We start from the raw sequence: 17,151 nt of genomic DNA on the forward strand, positions 1-17,151 counted from the left end.
GAGTGTGGGGTGCCTGCCACGGCGCACTCGCCGCTTTTTGGATGCTGCCCATCTGCGCTATTTGCTGACGCACTGGCTTCCTATTACTACGGTTTTTCCTTTACCCTCCTCCTTCTTTCTAACGCGATTGGGTGAAAGCATCCACCGGCAACTGCGAACCGAGAGCTCAAGAAAGCGGCCTTCGCGAACGGAGTCTTTCAACGAGCACAGAGCACGTCCGTTCATTCCTTCTTTGCAGCTTCACGTCCGGCTAGCCTGCCGCCTCCACCATCAGCATGGTGTACGCCTCCGTCGGCGGCAACGGCGGCCCCTCCACGCCCCCCGAGCCGCATCACGGAGAGGAAGAGGACAGAAACGGGGACCCTCACAGTAATCATCCTCATCATCATTCACCGGTGCGACGGGAGTCGGTGGAAAGCCTCCGCCGCGCAGTGGAGGCGCAGGAGACACACGTGTGGATGCTGCGGACACGCAAAGCGGCACGGGAGCGACTGCTCGCGCGCATACAAAGTCTGCTGGCCAGGGGAGATGTCCTCGAGGCGCACCCTGCCGTAGAGCGCATGGTGCGACAGGCGGAGGAGAGTCTGGAGCAGCTTGTGCAAGCGGAAGGCCTCGCTGCCACCTCCCCGACAACGTCGTTGACGGCAGGAGGAAGGCGCGGGGACACGGAGGAAGGGGCGGAATCGATGGGTCTGGATAGCTCTGCTGATGCGGCGGTTGACTCGGTAGCTCGTATTTTTAACAGCGGGGTGGAGGCGCAGCTGGCGGCGGTGGCGGGCGATCCGCTGCCTCCGTGCCCGGCATCCACCGAACTCCTCTTTGAGGCGCCGGTGGGCCGGAAAAGTCGGCAGAAGAAGACAGAGGCAAAGCGACGAGGGCGTGCGAGGAGGAAAAGAGGAGCGAAGCATGTGGACTCCGCAGAAGCACCGGCACGGGGGTCACACGAAGACCCCACACCGCCCTCTATTGTCTACGGCGCAACCACCAAGGCGCTGTTGGCAAAATCAGCTTCGAGAGAAGAGGCGGGCCGCGCCGCGATGGCGACGGCGTTGGAGTCTCTTCAGCGTGTACTGCAGGCAGGCCCGGGAGTGACCAACGCAGCACACACTGTCGCAGGTACAACTACGACTCCGCCTGCGTGGTTGCTGGTGGAGGAAGAGGTCGGTGTCCGCGTAGCGCAGGATGCGACGCCACCGTCACCGCCGCCGCCGCAACAGCAGCAGCCAGTGCCTCGAGTCCGTCGTAGTCGTTCCCCCAGCGTTGCAGCAAGCACGGAGGAGTACAGCGACGACTTCGATGTCCGCAGCGAACAGAGCGCACCCGAAGACGGACACGAGACCGTTGATGTCGCTGCAGTTGCTGCTGAGGAGAAGGGGGATGAGAAGCACTGAAAGTGCCTCGATGACTGCCGGCTGATTAGCTGTCTTTCTGTTGTTATTCTTATTTGGCGCTCTCCCGCCTCCCCCCACCCTCCCTCAAAAAGGAGACATGTATAGTTGTACTTGCTTGGCGGCCTCGCGCCTGAACTCACACACACAGAGACGCGCACACTCATGGACGAAAGCGCTCTATTCCTTTTATCGAAGTTTCAAAACGGTGTTTCTTTACGTTTCCGATGTCTCGCAGGGTGGCGAGTGCGTTAATAAGGAGAGATCAAAGAAATCCGCGTATGTCGGCCCTCTTTCGCACCGCATCCGTCGCTGTGGTTTTTGTTGCTGTTGTTGCGGTGGTGGCCGTCCTTCTCGCCAGGAAATTGCTTATGCACTTCACATCCAACTTGCACGCCGTCTCTCGCACCTTCTCCTTCTTTGTCAGCGTCAGACACCCACCACACACATGCGATGCGTTGCGGGTCGCCTGCCCGTTCACTTTTTGCTGGACATCGACGGCACGTTGTTGCACCCCTTACGAGGATCGTATGGGAATGGCGACGAAAGGGTCGAAGGGTGCATCTACGCGTGTGCAAACGGCCAAGGCGGCAGTGCCGCAGGCTTCAGCGAGCCCGTGCTTTGTCCTTTGGCCTGCGAGCAGAAGCACATTAAGCGCGTACTTCTGCGTCCGCACGTCATCCCTTTCCTGCAGCACCTGCTACTCGATCGCGCCCTCGACACAGCGAGAACGCAGGTGTGCGTTTCGTTGTACACGCGTCAGAGTGCGTCGTACTGCGAAGCCGTGCTGAACCAGGTGCTGCTCCCCGCGCTGCGGCGAAGTCGGTCTGACAGCCCAGTCGACGTCACGCCTGCGCTCTTCCACAGCCTCTTTCACGGTGATCACGCTGTACAGTTTTCGGACTCGCCTTGTCCCTCCAGCCCCACTACAGACGCGTCGTCTCTTGTGTCAGAGCTGCAGGACTGGAACAAAACCGTGAGCGTCTCGCCGAGTCCGCTCACGACGGTGCTGATCGACGACTCGAGTTACAACTTCCGCGCTGCAGAGCTCACCACCGGGCACGCCATTCTCCTGCCGTCCTTCCGCGCGAGAGCCGACGATGACGTAGACGTGGATGCGTGTTTTCTCACCGCCCATCGTTGCCCAGAGGAAGCTGCCTTGTACGACGCGATACGCGGTGAAACTAGTGGTACTGCTGCTGCTGCAGCTGCTGCCGTCGGCTGCGGTGAGGTCAGCGAGGCACTGCAGCTGCTCCCACTTTTAGAAGCGTTCGTGCAGGTTTGCCTCGATCAGCGTGACGTCATCGAGGAGCTTCAGCGGGCACTTCCGTTTCCAGGCGCCTATGCAGCGGAGGTGCCCGCGTTGCGGCAGCCGGAGCTGCGGGCTCGAATACGGGCGCACGCTGCCGCGCTTCACGCGCTGAACTTTTTTAGCGCCTCCTCGAGTTACCGCGAGAGGTGGAATCGATTTCACGCGGCGCGAGAGGACTCTCTGCTGCCGTACGTGTGAGCAGGAGTAATGAAAAGACGAGCGGGAGCGGGGGCTCTGTTCAGAGACGCACGTCGCCTTCATCACGTGCGACGCACGCCGTACCCTGCTCACACTTCACCTCCTCCTGCCGCGTGCGTGCACACCAACTTGATGTTGGGTCATGTTGTTATTGTGTGGGTTTTCTTTTTCCCCCTCCTGCTATCATTCGCTGCTGCTACCTTTGAAAACAAAAAAGAGAAGAACCACGCAGGTGTGGTGCGCTGGGGAATCGCCGTCTCGTCCATCGTCTCCATGACATCAGGAGTTGGAAAAGTAATTGGCGGCTGATGCGCGCGTAAGCGTTGCCGTGGACTGTCTATTCCTCTCGCGGTTTTGCCGATTGCGGCTGTATTCGGCCCACTTCACGTTCTTCTTCCTTCTTGGCGAAACTAAACGCTCTCCTTGTCTTTTTCCGTTCCCGTACAGCACCGAACGTCGTACTCCCAATTCTACCCAACCGCGCGCCGTCACACGAAGCACTCTCGACCAATTTGCCGTCTTATCTCTGGAAACAAAGAGAGAGAAGGAAGCATGACGTCGCTCAACAACAACAATATCCGCGAAGACGTCATCTTCAAGGGAAAGGTGAAGGATGCTCTCCTGCGCAACAACGGCAGCGGCGGACTGGTCAACGTCTTGCTGGATTTCAATGCGCGTGATGCGGCCGCCGTCGCGGCACAAAACAGCGTTCCCTCCCTCAGCGCACCGCCGTCCACCTCCTCCTCCTCTTCCACGTCGGTGTCCGCGACCGCGTCGTCGAAGGCGGGTCTCACCTACGCGGAGTTCCTCGCGTTTATGTCCGATCACGAGGTGGAGTTGACGCCGTTTGAGCAGCAGTATTTGTGCCGCGCCTTCGATGACAGCGGGGCGGGTGTGATCAGCGCCGCCACCTTCACGCGGCACCTGACCGGGCTGAACGAGCGGCGTATTTGTGCGGTCAGAAAGGCGTGGGCCGCCCTGGAGGGGAAAAGTGAAGAGACGAGCAACGCGGCGGTGACCCGGGAGGTGCTCTTCCGCAGCTGCCATGCCCCTTCGCAGCAGCGCAGCGCACTGACACGGACATTCTCCGACACAACGCGGGAGCAGCTAAAGGAAAGCTTCCTCGCTACGACCACCGGCCGGGCGGATGCGACGGATGGATCTGCCGCCCACAATGACAATGGCAACCCCAGCAACGATAACGATGATGCGGTGGACTACGCAGAGTTCTTGGCGTTCTACGCCGGCGTCAGCGCGCAGTTCGGTACCGATGAGGACTTCGAGATGCACGTCCTCAAGTCCTGGGCCGCCGACGACACGACGCGGCCGAAGTTGGGCGAGACGGCACGGGAGTGGGGCCCCGCGGGCGATCCGCTGGCGCTGGATGGCCCCCGCTACGTGCGGGATGCGCTGAACCGGCAGTTGGGTTTGTCGTCGAAGTCGTATAACTTCTCCCATATGAAGCGCGAGCATCCCTACGTGGAGCCGCTGCCGCCGCTGAACCGACCGGATATCATGACGACCACGATGCAGAAGACGTATGTGCGCTTCGACGCAGCGGGCTGCACGCTGGCGGACCCGCTGTCGACCCGCCGCGGGCAGGTGATGTAGCAAGGAGAGATGTTGGTCGCTGCTGCTGCTTCACCTCTTCCTGCGGCAAACACGATGTAAGGCGATGGTGCTCATTGAAGCATTTTGCTTTGTACGCCCCCACCTGATTTTCTTTTGTTTGTTTGGATTTCTATGTTTAGTAGCTTTTTCCTTCTTCCTTCCACCCGTCGCCTTCAACGGCTTCCAAAAATAACGGTTCTAAAAAGGAGCTGAAATGACGCTAAGAAGAGGAAGGAAGCAAGGACAGCACGCCGATTATGCTGCGGTGCGCGGCTCAACACCACGGCAGACGTGAACGTTGCCGCTTTCTCCCTTCCCCGTCTCTTGAACCTCGAAAGAGACTCGAATTCGTGCGTTCTCGATTGCCTTCAACACGACTCTCTTCCCCTCCTTCTTTTGTTCCTCAATGAGGTAGAAAACCGAAGTCTTTCACTGCTGCCGTAGGAGACAGGAGAAACTCCACCGCACTGAGCATCCATCCTTTGGCACATCTGTCCTCTTGCATCACTGCTGAGTCCACTACACACACAGAGAGAACGAGTACGATGAACATCCCACCCAACACGGTCAACGTGCTGCGCAGCGTCCCGCTGCCGGACGAGGCGGCCACGATGCACACCAACGCCGCGGTGCTCGACGTGGGGAGCTGCAGCACCCGTCTCGGCTTTGCCGGCGACACGGCCCCCCGCATGCGTCAGCGCACCTGCGTCGTGAAGGGCCGGGCCTGCTTCGATGAGGCCAGCGCCATTTTAGACGAGTCCGACGACCCGGCCGCCGCGACGGTGCTGAAGAGCGGCGTCATCGCGGATTGGGAAGCCTATGAGCAGCTGATGGAGCGCGTGGTGTGCATGCTGGACCTCGGCAATGCCGAACACAGCACCCCTCTTTTGCTGACGGAGAAGGCCCTCGTGCCGGATCATCAGCGGCGGAAGATTGCGGAGTTGCTGTTCGAGACGTACCACGTAGGGGCCGCGAGCTTCGCCTTGAGCCCCGTCCTCGCGCTGTACGCCTCCGGCCTCAGCACCGGCGTCTCCGTCGAATTGGGAAACGACCAGAGCCACGTCGTGCCCGTCTTTCAAGGGCTGTCGCTCTTCCACGCGACGCACGCGCTGGACCTCGGCGGCGCTGCACTGACGCGGCACTTTACGTCGTTGATGTCGCCGCTCGCGACGGGCCTCCTGCCGTTGATGGAGACGATGACGTCGGCGCAGCAGGAGAGCATGTGGGAGTACGTGAAGGAGCGCCACTGCAGCGTGGCGGAGAGCAAGCAGGCCTTCTCCTCCGTCGACCGCTTCACCGCGTCGCCGTCCTCCGGCTCCGTCTCGTCTGCGGGTCAAGGCGCCGCGGAGGATCGGTACAAGGAGGACTTCGTGTTGCCGGATGGCACGGTGCTGCCAGTTAGCGGCGCGGCGCGCTTCACGCCGGGCGAGTCCTACTTCCAGCCGTCTCTCTCGCCGGCACTGCAGCACCCGCGCGATCAGAGCGCGGTTGTGGATGAGGTCCTCCTGCGCTCCACGCACACGCCCCTCAGTGTGCCGGAGTTGATTGTGGATGCGATGCAGCGGTGCGATCACGACCTGCTGCCCACCTTCGCCTCGCACGTCGTGCTGAGCGGCGGGGCGTCGTTGCTGCGGGGCGTGGCGCAGCGCATGGAGTCCGAGGTGCAGGCGCGGCTGGCGGGGATTAGCGTGGAGAGCACGCGCCTCATCGCGGATGTGGAGCGGCGGGACGCCGCCTTTGTGGGCGGCTCCATCTGGGCGTCGCTTCCCGCGGCCCAGTCGCTGTGGGTGTCGAAGAGCGACTACGAGGAGGTGGGGCCGCTGGCGGTGGTCCGCGGCTGCTTTTAGAGATTCCTTGCAGTTCGTGTGTGTGTGTGCTTCGAATGTTGAAGTTGCCGTCCCCGGGTTTGGGTGATGGACGTGAGATATGTAAAATAGAGAAGACGCGTGTTTTTGTTGTTTTGTTTTGTTTGTTTTCTGTTCCATGTACAACTGCGCTGCACGTCCTCAAGCAGAGCCTTCAAAGGAAGAGAAGAAGTTCAGACGCCGCTCAGCACACGCGATTTCGGTGAAGCGGCAAAAGGGAAACCGCACTGTCAACGGAAAATGCGAGGGCGTCCGCGGCTTTCCTCGACCCTTTTTGGGCGGTGGGGGTAAAGAAAGAACTAAGCAGAAGGCTCTTACTCCATACGGAAGACCTTGCAAATGATAGCGGCTGTTGCTGTCGTGGCACGCATCGCAGCTGAACTCCGCACCGACACACTACCTGTGACGAAATGCACCCTTCACTGCTGTTGTTGGTGGTTTTCCTACCGAGCCCTCTCCCCCCTCTCTCCCTCTCTATCTCTTCTTTCGAATTTTCAAACTCCTCTGCAGGACCTTACCGGTGAGAAGCACGCTGCTTGTATCCTACGTGGAACACGCACGCAACGACGCACCTTTACTTCTTGCTCCGCCTCTCCTGCGAATCTTCCTTTTTATTGATCTCTCTGGTTTTCTTTATACAAGTGCTTTTCATTGTATTACTGTACGTATTTTGCTTCGACTACCACCACCACCTTACTAGTTTTTTTTTGGTTTCCTTTCCTTTCCTTGTTGTTGTTGTCGCTTTGTATTCATCAGAATCTCGTGTACTCGATCTTATTTCGTCTGTCTATTTCCGCTTTGCACCTTCTTTTTTGAGGAGAGGGGTCATCTCCGATACGACAACTGTAAAACAAAGAGTTTTTTATAGAAGGTGTAGAAAAGAGGGGGCATCGTTGTCGTTTTTCTTTCCTCTGATCTTCCCTACGTCTTCCTACGTCGTCGTCGATATTGGGCCCTTTCAGATTTCTTTGCCTTTTTTTGTTTTGATTGCTTTGATTATTTATTTGGCTTTTCTCTCCTCCTCCTCCATCGCCTACGTTGCGTCCTCGACCGACGTGCAGTACGCAAGAGAAAAAAGCTTTTGCCTTCTCCTCTTCCACCGTCGTTACGCCTCATCATTGCTGGTTGCTGCTGTGTGGTTGTTCCTTTGTTTTCAGTTGCTGTCTCTTTGCGTGTGTGTGGCCGTGGTCGGTGGTGCTTCATACCCTTTGCCCTTCTTATTTTCTCCTCTTCTTCTGTTCTGCTCTGCCAGCCAAGGTAATAACGACATTAATAGACATACACTCACAGACGCACACACACACGCACACGCTGTCGCATCAGCTCGGCGCTGCTCACTGTCGAAAGCAAATCAAATCCATCAGACCGCATAAAACAAACAAACCAAAAGAAAAGTAATTAAACCTAAAAACGAAAAACAACGTTAGATTTACCGAGAGAAGAATAAAGACATACCTGACCTCCTAACGGCTCTTCTTCTCTGCATCAACCATACAACAAAGAGATCCGTCTGGAGGAAAAAAGGAAAAGGCTTATTTCTTTTCGTACATTCGTATATATCAGTCTATATCGCCGCCTCTCCCAACGCCAGAATTTGCGCTCCTTTTTTTGGTGTTGCTCGTTTTCTTTGTTATTCTTCTGGTGTTTTCTTGTTTTGTTTTTTTGAAGCTGCTTGCCTCCCTTTTTAACTTACATTTACATTTATTATCATTACTATTATTATCTTTACTATTATTATTGCTACGTGTGCATCCGAGCGATGGAGCGCAGGTATCAGTCGTCGTGCTCGTCGCCGCGGTCGCGGTCGGCTCCGAAGGGCGGCCGGTCTCCCCGCAGTCTGAGCTCCTTCTACGCCTTCCCCTCAACCCTGCAGGACATCCTCTACGGCCCCCGACAGCGCTTGACCAAGTACGCGGATGGCATGCGTGTCCTGCCTGCGTCGCCGTCACCGCTGCGCATCTCAACAGAGAAAGACGAGCTGGAGGACGCGGACAAGGCGGTGGAGGTGGAGGTGGTGGCCCTGTCGAAGGATAGCAATGTAGTGGACGCCGCACCGGTCGATGTGCCGCTGGACAACGACAAAGCTGCTGCGACGGCAGAAGAGCCCGCCTCCGAATTGGTGAGCGACGCCGCGCAGGAGGACGATACGCATGCGGAGGACGCCGTGAAAGCAGAGATGGCGATTCCTGGTGAAGCGACTACAGCTACCCCGGTGGTTGCTGCCGCGGATGATGCTGCTGCTGCTGAGGCAGTGCAGGACGACGTAGAGGAGAGCGACAGCACGCCGGCACCGGTGGCGGACGAGAAGACAGGTGAGGCGGTCGCAGCAGGTGTGGCAGACGCAGAGGAAGAGAAGAGCGAGCAGCTCACGGCGGGCGAGGAGACGGAGAAGCGGGCGGATTCGGCCGCTGTTGTTGACGAGTCTCATCCCTTCAACACCCCAAGCGCGCATGAAGAAGAAGAGGAAACGAAGTCGGATGAGAAGGCGAAGGATGCGGTGGAGCAGCCGGAAGACCTACCGCCGCTGCTCGCCACCGCCGAGTGCATCGCCTTCGATCCCGCGCAGGTCGAGGCGTGGATGTCGGACTGCCGCCACGACACGGCGCACGTCCCGGCGGGCGTCAACGCTTTTGTTCGCAGCTTTGACGCGATCGCCGCGAAGTTCAACTTGAAGATCGCCGTTACGGGTGCGGCCTCGTCCACGCTCACGGCTGGTGGGACACCGGGGAAGAAAGGCAAGAAGGGCAGCAGCTTTACAACGGCAGCGATGGGCGGCGCAAAGGGCGGGGTGAGCGGGTCGCCGATGGAGCTGGCCGGCCGCGACGGCGGCTTTGGTGGCGCGGTGGCGCCTCATGCCGGAAGCGGCAACGCTGGGGGGATCACCCACACCAACGGCGGTGGTGCAGGTGCAGGTGCGAAGAAGTCGAACGCGCTCGAGGCGTTGGGCGATGTGTGGGAGGGCCGGCAGGAAATCCCGATCTCCCTCGCGCCCGGCACCATCCGCCGCCGCGGTCTCTTCGGCGAGGTGGAGAAGAAGAAGATCCACCACATGGTGGTGGCCGTGCTGAACAAGGTCACCACCGACCCGGCGAAGTTCCGCGAGGTGAAAAACGAGCTGCTGCGGCTGCCCATTCCAGAAGCGAATGCGGAGCAGCTAACGAAGATCGTCGACGCCTTCTTCTCCAAGGCGGTGCGTGAGCAGCACTTCAGCCACAGCTACGCCGACCTCATCGTGGCGCTCTGCAAGGTGCCGCAGGGCCAACACATCGTCGGGGATAAGACCCAGAGTTTGGAGTATCGGCTGCGCGTGGCGCTGCTGAAGCGGTGCCAGTCCGAGTTCGAGCAGAGCGTTTCCGGGGACGGCAACGGCAGCCACGGCACTCCGAAGACGATCGAAGACGTTACGTCGCCGCTGACGTCGGCCATTCAACGTGCGGTCGACGCGGGTGGCGAGACAGAGAAGGAGCGGCGAGACCGCATGTGTGGTAACGTGCGCTTCGTCTGCGAGTTATTTCTCCGCGACGTCGTCGTCGGCAGCGTGATCTCCTTCATCTTCCGCGTGTGCCTTTTGGGCTCCGAGTTCGGCGAGTTTACGACCCCGCCCAACTACACGCCGACGGAGCTGCAGATCGACGAGGTCATCACGGCGGTGCGGGCGGTGAAGGACCGCTTCTTTGTGCAGAAGAGCGAAGGACGTCGGATGCTGCCACTGGTGCTCGGTCAGCTCGCCTACTGGGTCCAGCACTTCCCCGTCAGTCGATGTCGTTTTGTGCTGATGTCTACTGTGGAGGACCTACGGACGATGCTGCCGGCGCCCGAAGTGACCGCCATTACTTCTGCTGCTCCTGCTGCTGCTGCTGCACCACAGCCTGCCACCGCCAGTTCCGTCACCTCCGAAGGCACGGCGCCGTCCGTGTCGGGCCCTTCAGAGATGGCGCTGGTGACGACGACGACCACCACCACCACCGCTGCCGTTGCGGCTGCTGTCACCGCTTCCCCAAATCGTCTGCCGGTGCCACCGGAGGTGTCGGAGTCCATCTCGGGCAGCCCAATGGCGGTCACGGTCAGCGTAGGAGACGGCTCGCAGTCGCTCATGACGTCGACGATGGTTGGCGGCCAGCCGCTGCCGGCGCCACGGAGCAAACAAACCGGCAACGCGAGTGTGTCGGATTCGGTCAGCTCCTTGACTGGCACGGCCGCCGTCGTGGAGCCTGCCGTCGTGGAGTCTGCCGTCGTCTCCCCGCTGCTCAGCATCATGTTGACTCTCTGCTCTCGTCCCCTTCTCCAGGCGGTTCGACCGGAGGCGATTGCGAAGTTCATGGCGGCGCTGTCCAGCGGGCAGTGCACCCCGACGGAGCTGGCGAGGCAGCTCTTTGATCAGTACGGCAACGTGCTGCCGGTACTCGCCGCGTGGCTGGACCGCTGCCTCTCCGTGACGAAGGAGGAGAAGTCGCGCATGAAGACCGGCGCGTTGTTCGTCGCCTGCGCGGCGCACCTCACCGCACACCTCTCCCCGACCAGCGCGGAGTGGGCCAAGACGATGTCGGCCTGCAGAGAGCAGGTGCACGAGGTGGCCATCGAAGCCCTGCAGCGCGCCATGGAAGGGAAGCTGCACGAAGACCTCCACATCTTCCAGTTCTGGGCGCAGCTGGTCCTCTCCGATCACGACCGGGTTGTGTACGATGAGGAACTGCTGAACGAAGGACTAGAGCTCGTCGCGTACACGACGCCAACGGCGCTGCGAAACTACCTGGTGGAAGTGAGCAAGTACGTGAACCAGGTACTCGTGAATCCGGACAGCCTGCCCTGGCACCCGGCGATGGAGGCACACAGGTTCGTGCGCTTTCGGCCACTACTGGTGCTGCACACTCTCGTGCTGGCCGGTGGGGCGAAGGAGGCGCAGGCAGTGCTGGACAGCGCGCTGAGCTTCGCCGATGTCCGGAAGCAGTCACTGGAGATGCGACTCTACTACACCTTCCGCAACGGTGCCGCGTCGCATGAGAACGTCTTCGAGCAGCTGCGCAAGGAACCGCGACTCACCAGTCGCGACCCCACCTTGGCGGCGGAGGTGCTCAGCGCGATGCTGATCACGGAGCTGTGCACGGAGGGCCTGGCCCTGGTGGAGAACAACATGGACCTGATTCAGATCACCGTCGACGGCGTGGACCGGGCCGGGCGCGAGATCGCGGTCGTGGCTGAGGTGTATGAGGTGCTGCACTACGCCCCGAAGTCGCTGCCGCGCACCGCGGCCGGGCGTGTGCTGGAGAAGTTTGTGCAGCTTCACATTTTGTCCGATGAGACGATGGACCGCGCCGACCGCTTCTTCGCGACGCAGCGTGAGGGAGTGATGGAGAAGCCGGAGAAGGAGAGTCGGGTGTTGGAGCCTCCGCCGTCGACGCAGGCGGCGACGGCGGCGGCAGCGGCAGCAGGGGCTGCGTTGGACCTCCCGCGTATTGCAGATCACCACACCGGCGAGGAAGCGCTCAGCGCCAGCACCTCGTTGCATTCCGTTGGCGGGAGCAACACCGGCTGCACGAGCACGAACAACACGAACAACGGCGGCCCCTACGCGTACGGGGGGCACACCAACGTCAGCGGCAGTGCGGAGGGCGCAGTCGTGGACTTCCGCGCGAACACCGTTGGCTCGAATTCGGTGGAAGGCATCCCGAGCTCCAGCGCGAGCAGCGTGACGGAGTATCGCCAGCACAACCCCGATCAGCTGAGTCGGCACCCGCACCAACACCACAGCAACAGCAACGTCAACACCAGTCACAGCGACGATCACAGCAACTACGGCGACAGAAGCAGACGCAAGCGGGGGAGCAGCGAGCTGAGCAGCCAGCCGTCGCTGCGGCCGACGTCGCCGTCGCACAGCCACGACGATGCGAGCAAGCGGCTCTACCGAAACTCCTACAAAAACCGCCGCCGGGGCCATGAAGGCGGCAGCGAGATGCCGTCCAGCCGCGGGGAGAGCAAAGAGGTCTCGCCGCCGCAGCCGCCCGTCGCGCACACACCCTCCTCCACCCACGACAACAGCAGCCTCGAAAACAGCCACGTCGGGTCGAACAGCACCAGCCGATACAACCGTGGAGGACACCACAACAATAATAGCAGCAGCATCACGAGCGGTGGCTCACGCGGTGTCCGTGGCGGTGGACACGCCGAGCGCGGCAGCAGTCGTGGTGGACGCGGCGGACGCAGCGGCGCCAACGTGCACCGCGGCGGTCGTGGTGGGCGAGGCGCACGTGACGACTCGCGGCGCGGAAATGGCCGGTACAACTCTCGCGGAAGTGGTGGTGGAAGCAGAGACTGAGGAGTCTGCTTTCGTGTTTCTTTATTGTTATTTACTGCGCTCCGTAGACTCCTCCGTGTGACGCTCCGTCGTCCTTCTTCTTTATCTCCTCCGCTCTTTTCTTCCTCCTTTCTGCGGTGCATTTGTTTACGGGTGTGTGAGTGGGTGAGAGAGGCGTGTTTTGTATCGGCACTGTAAAGTCCTTTTCTGATAACTACAATTGGCGTTTCTTTTTGGACTACTACTTTCCCTGCTCGGCTGGATGACTGGCAAGGAAGCACGTAAACGATTCAATCTTGGCGTGCCTGCGGTGTTGTGCTTCGCTGTTGGGAGATGCTGGCCAAGTTGCTTTGGGGATTTCCCTCTCTCTCTCTCTCTCGTAATGCGTTATTGGGCTCTCGTGTTGACGGCTTTCTCCTTCATGTTTTCATGTATTTTCTTTTAATTAAAGACGTTTAAGGAAATCCAGATACTTTTGTTCCCGCTCCCCTTCAGTGCGGCGAAGGAAAAGGTTTGCGGCCACACACCATCGTTGTCCACGCAACTGCATGGGTGTTTATTATTATTAGTAGTATTACTTCTTTTATTTTCTTGCTTGCCTTCCTATTCGGCCGCCGGTTCAATCGTCCCAGCACGGCAACTTCAAACGCACGCACACATACGGTGAGTCATAGAAGGGGGAGTCGGGACCAAGCCCAATCGCCCGTTTTTGCAGAGGTGAACACAATACGACTCAGAAAAGGGTTGAGGACGTCGAGTGCCACCGCTGCGTGGCCTTCTTTTTTGGTTGTTGTTGTTGCTGTTGTTTAAGTCGCGAAGCGGTGCGAGTGTCCGCGAGAAAGCGTCGCTCTCGGATGGCGGGCGCCTGCTCCGCTGTTGCTTCTTTTGTTAATATTGATTCTGGGTCTGAGTCTGAGTCTGTGTGTGTCTGTGTGAGGGACGAGTTGTTTTGCGCGGAGCGTTTGAATCAGCGTCTTGTGAGAAGCAGAAAGCAAGTATGATCTCTACTCCGGAAGTCTCTCTCAATGGTGAGGGCTTCCTCCTTGACGGCGCTTCCCGTGCTTATTATTATTATTAATTATTATTTCCCCCGAAAGATTTTCGCTTTCCTTCGGTCTTCCTTCTTTTGTTAGATTTCAATCCAAAAATCAAACCCCCCAAAAAGAAAGGAGAAACGGCAAAAAAAAGTGGAAAAACTTCTACCGAAGGAGACAGATCGCCGCGTTTCGGCGTGGCGAAGTTCGAAGAAAGGTGCGGTCAGCACCGCATTTTCTCCTTCGTTGCTGTTCTGCATAGGCGCACACCGCCAACGAAGGGGCCCGCAGCGCGCTGCCGTTTCCGTCGACGAATTTTCCACGGCTTCTTCTTGATGTTGCTCCACACAAGAGAAGTTCAAATAACCCATTTTACTATTATTATTATTATTATTAATAATATTATTATTATTCGGTGGTTTCTCTGTCCACTCTCTCGTCTGCAGCAGCTGCGAGGTTGTTGTGGCTCTTCTTCTTTCTTCCTTCTTCCTCTTCTCTCGACCCTCGCCGTGGTGAGCTTCGTTTCGTCGCACTCACGATCGGGGGCATAGCAGAAACAAAACGCATCAAACGCTTTTATTATTTTCACACTATAACTAACTAACAAACGAACAGACCGGCGTGGTAGCCTGAGTGTGTGTGTGTGTGTGCTTCTCTCTCTCCCCCTGTCCTCTAACATCCTCCACATTCACTTCCTGTTATACGCTTCGACACGCAGTGCCTCCCTGAAGTCGAAGTGAGAGCGGAAGCGCGCAACGTCAAGAGAAACAACGTCAACAACAACAACAGCAAACTCTTTTGGATATAACTGCGTTGAACGCGTCTTTTTCGCCTCGATTCGTTCTCATTTTGGGTGTGTTCTTATTGTTTTATTTTTTTACTTTACACGATCCCCCGTTGATGTCCGATTCGGGGCAGGCGACGGCGGCACCGCCGGCAGCTCCTGCTTCGGCAGCGGAGCAGCAGCAGGAGACGCAACCATCACAGCCGCAGCTGAGTACGCCCTCGGCCCTCAGCTCACCCTCGCTCGGCCTTCAACCGGAAAGCAAGTCCGAGACGAGTGGTCGCACTCCGCACGTGCGTCTGCACGACCTGACCACCGCCGCGGACCTGCGCTGCAGCTTTTCGCACCCCTACATTGCAGGTCCGCTAGAAATCATGGAGTCCATCAAGGGTCTGCACGAGCTGCACCAGCAGGGCGGTCTCACCCACGAGGAGTTCACCCACGCCAAACAGCAGATCTTGGACTCCGGCTCGTCGGTCGCCTCCGTGCCGTCGACCAAGTCGAAGCGGTCGCGTAATCGCCGGCACCGTCGACGTGGCCGCCACAGCTCGCGCTCCTCCAGCTCCTCTGACGCGAAGGGCACACGCGGGAAGCGCTCCCGCTCCAGCGGCGACAAAAGCCACGCAAAGACGCGCAGCAGCCGCGGCTCGCACAGCCGCCGCTCCTCGTCCTCGTCCTCCTCGTCCGACTCCTCCTCGAATCGCTTCATAGTAGTCCCCCGCGCAAATGTCTGGCGCTCGCTGAACGCCCGCCTCGACGACACGAGCATCGACCACGACTCGGCTATCCTGCATCCCGCCGCCTCCCCGTGCGGATTTGCGGCGGCGCGCTCGCCGCTGCTCAGCGCGGGTGGTGGCGGCGGCATCACCGGCAGCAGCGGGCCCCGCATGGCGGGCGTCGACGAAGCGGTGTACCCCGTGGCGCCGCAGCCTATGGAACGGAGGCGGGTGGCCGGGTACGAGTCACTCCCGTCCGATGACGCGCTTGCCCAGCGGGGTGCGGCGGGGGCGGGCGGGAACGTGGCGAGCCCAAACGCAGCGGGTGGCTTTCCACCGCTGCCAAACAGCGTGGCCGTGTCTGGCAGCGGGCGGGGCGCAGGTAGCGCCGCCGTTGCGTCTGCGCTCGCACGGCTGCCCGGCTCCTTCACCGGCTCCGACAACCGCGAGAAGGCGGCGAAGTACGGCACTTTCCTCAACCGTGAGGAGGCGATACGGGTCGGGACTGACTCCAGCGTCCGCGCCGAGCTCAACCGCGAGGACGTGGTGCACGTCAAGTACTTCAACAGCCGTGGCCGCAGCGGCAGCCACTTCAGCGATGTGGAGCTGCACGCGTCGGAGATGCGGGATCCCGTTTTTCTCCACAAAGGCCGCGCGCAGGTCGTCCTCGTCAAGCAGCCGGCGAGCTCGTCTGGCACCCTGCGCAGCAAGGAAGACGCCGCGGTGTTGGGGCTGCCCTCGGTCGACTCGCAGGTCTTTCACCTACCCGAGATGACGCCGGATGAGCGGAAGGCGTGGGAGGAGATGACGAGCCTGCCCTCCCGCTCCTCGCGGTCGCCCAGCTCGAAGTCCTCGTACTTGGAGCAGAGCCTCAACTGGTACTGGATCGCCGTGACGGGCCGTGACCCCAGCCGCAAGCGCTACAACGCCACGCTGCGCTTCCTCACAAATCGCTTCAAGCTGTGCGAGTCTTTTTTGGTAGATCGCGAACACATGCTGGTGCTGCCGCAGGTGTGCGAGTCGCCCAACTACCCGGGGCAGTACCTGCTGAACATGCGCGTGGCAACCGACAAGATCGCCATCTCCGACGATAGCGTGATGGAGCTGACGAACCGGTGGATCATCGTGGTGGACTTGAAGCAGCACGTCGTCATCACCCTGCATCGCGTTGACACCCACAGCATGGCGAACCTGCGCTTGCTGTGGCGCAAGGTCATCGAGAACAACGACGTGTCTTTCCAGGAGTTCCTGCTAAAGATCATTGACGACGCGATTCGCACCTATCAGACCAGCATCGACGTGCACGCGGATATTTTGGATAAGTGCGAGGCGAAGCTTTTCGTGGAGACCACGACGAACGCCGGCCGCGTGGCATCGGGCCACTACGTGGACATGCGTATTCTCCACCACTTCGCCGGCAGCTCCCGCTCTCCCTTTCTGCGCCGCCTGCTGGACGACCAAGACCGCTCGCCGATGAACAAGGGGGAGATGAACAGCTTCCTGCACCACCTACACCGCCGCACGAGCGTGCAGCACCGCATGCTGAACCTCACGCAGGTGGTGCTGGCGAAGGCCTTCACGAAGCTGCGTCTCTGTTCGCGTGAGATGGCGGATCAGATGTGTGCGTCGTGCATCGAGATTAGCGACCGCGCGCTGGAAGTACGCGATGATGCCAAGACGCTGCTCGATCTCCACATCTCCCTCCAGAGCTTTCGTACCAACGAGCTGATGGCGGTGCTAACGCGTGTGTCGCTGCTCTTCACGCCGGTGACGTTCCTGGCCGGTGTGTACGGCATGAACTTCCAGAAGCACTTCCCGGAGTTGACGTGGGATTACGGTTATCCGTGTTTCTGGGTGATGTGTATTGTTTTGATGGTTGTCATGCGTGTGTGCTTTTTGCGGGAAAGATAGGCCGCCGTAGCGAGCGTGTCGGCTGTTTTTGTATAGGCCA

At 59.5% G+C, this 17,151-nt stretch overlaps 6 protein-coding genes across 11 annotated transcripts; all 6 read left to right on the forward strand.

Moving 5' to 3' along the window:
* Positions 1 to 136: 136 nt before the first annotated feature.
* On the forward strand, positions 137 to 1,391 carry ABB37_08739 (hypothetical protein; the record flags this gene model as incomplete). Its single annotated transcript, XM_015807836.1, has 1 exon — positions 137 to 1,391. Exon 1 carries the CDS (start codon positions 459 to 461, stop codon positions 1,389 to 1,391), a length of 933 nt encoding a protein of 310 aa, XP_015653494.1. The 5' UTR covers positions 137 to 458.
* A 445-nt stretch (positions 1,392 to 1,836) lies between these two features.
* On the forward strand, positions 1,837 to 2,898 carry ABB37_08740 (hypothetical protein; the record flags this gene model as incomplete). The annotated part of the gene is made up of 1 exon (XM_015807837.1): positions 1,837 to 2,898. One exon carries the CDS (start codon positions 1,837 to 1,839, stop codon positions 2,896 to 2,898), a length of 1,062 nt encoding a protein of 353 aa, XP_015653495.1.
* Positions 2,899 to 3,343: 445 nt separating this feature from the next.
* Positions 3,344 to 4,509, forward strand: ABB37_08741 (hypothetical protein; the record flags this gene model as incomplete). Its single annotated transcript, XM_015807838.1, has 1 exon — positions 3,344 to 4,509. The coding sequence occupies exon 1, from the start codon at positions 3,451 to 3,453 to the stop codon at positions 4,507 to 4,509; it is 1,059 nt and encodes a 352-aa protein (XP_015653496.1). The 5' UTR covers positions 3,344 to 3,450.
* A 409-nt stretch (positions 4,510 to 4,918) lies between these two features.
* ABB37_08742 (putative actin-like protein) lies at positions 4,919 to 6,356 on the forward strand (the record flags this gene model as incomplete). 2 transcript variants are annotated; one of them, XM_015807839.1, is made up of 1 exon in its annotated part: positions 4,919 to 6,356. In XM_015807839.1, exon 1 carries the CDS (start codon positions 5,055 to 5,057, stop codon positions 6,354 to 6,356), a length of 1,302 nt encoding a protein of 433 aa, XP_015653497.1. In that variant the 5' UTR covers positions 4,919 to 5,054. The 2 variants fall into 2 exon arrangements, with proteins under 2 accessions (XP_015653497.1, XP_015653498.1); XM_015807840.1 differs by having other exon boundaries at positions 4,923 to 6,356.
* A 526-nt stretch (positions 6,357 to 6,882) lies between these two features.
* On the forward strand, positions 6,883 to 12,687 carry ABB37_08743 (hypothetical protein; the record flags this gene model as incomplete). 2 transcript variants are annotated; one of them, XM_015807841.1, is made up of 1 exon in its annotated part: positions 6,883 to 12,687. In XM_015807841.1, the coding sequence occupies exon 1, from the start codon at positions 8,134 to 8,136 to the stop codon at positions 12,685 to 12,687; it is 4,554 nt and encodes a 1,517-aa protein (XP_015653499.1). In that variant the 5' UTR covers positions 6,883 to 8,133. The 2 variants fall into 2 exon arrangements, with proteins under 2 accessions (XP_015653499.1, XP_015653500.1); XM_015807842.1 differs by having other exon boundaries at positions 7,625 to 12,687.
* Positions 12,688 to 13,115: 428 nt separating this feature from the next.
* On the forward strand, positions 13,116 to 17,111 carry ABB37_08744 (MGT1 magnesium transporter (MGT1); the record flags this gene model as incomplete). Of its 4 annotated transcripts, none has more annotated exons than XM_015807843.1 (1): positions 13,116 to 17,111. In XM_015807843.1, the coding sequence occupies exon 1, from the start codon at positions 14,601 to 14,603 to the stop codon at positions 17,109 to 17,111; it is 2,511 nt and encodes an 836-aa protein (XP_015653501.1). In that variant the 5' UTR covers positions 13,116 to 14,600. The 4 variants fall into 4 exon arrangements, with proteins under 4 accessions (XP_015653501.1, XP_015653502.1, XP_015653503.1 ...); XM_015807844.1 differs by having other exon boundaries at positions 14,145 to 17,111; XM_015807845.1 differs by having other exon boundaries at positions 14,148 to 17,111.
* Between the last annotated feature and the right edge of the window lie 40 nt (positions 17,112 to 17,151).

This window comes from Leptomonas pyrrhocoris (assembly GCF_001293395.1).
Source record: "Leptomonas pyrrhocoris isolate H10 chromosome Unknown, whole genome shotgun sequence".
Classification (NCBI taxonomy): Eukaryota; Euglenozoa; class Kinetoplastea; order Trypanosomatida; family Trypanosomatidae; genus Leptomonas; species Leptomonas pyrrhocoris.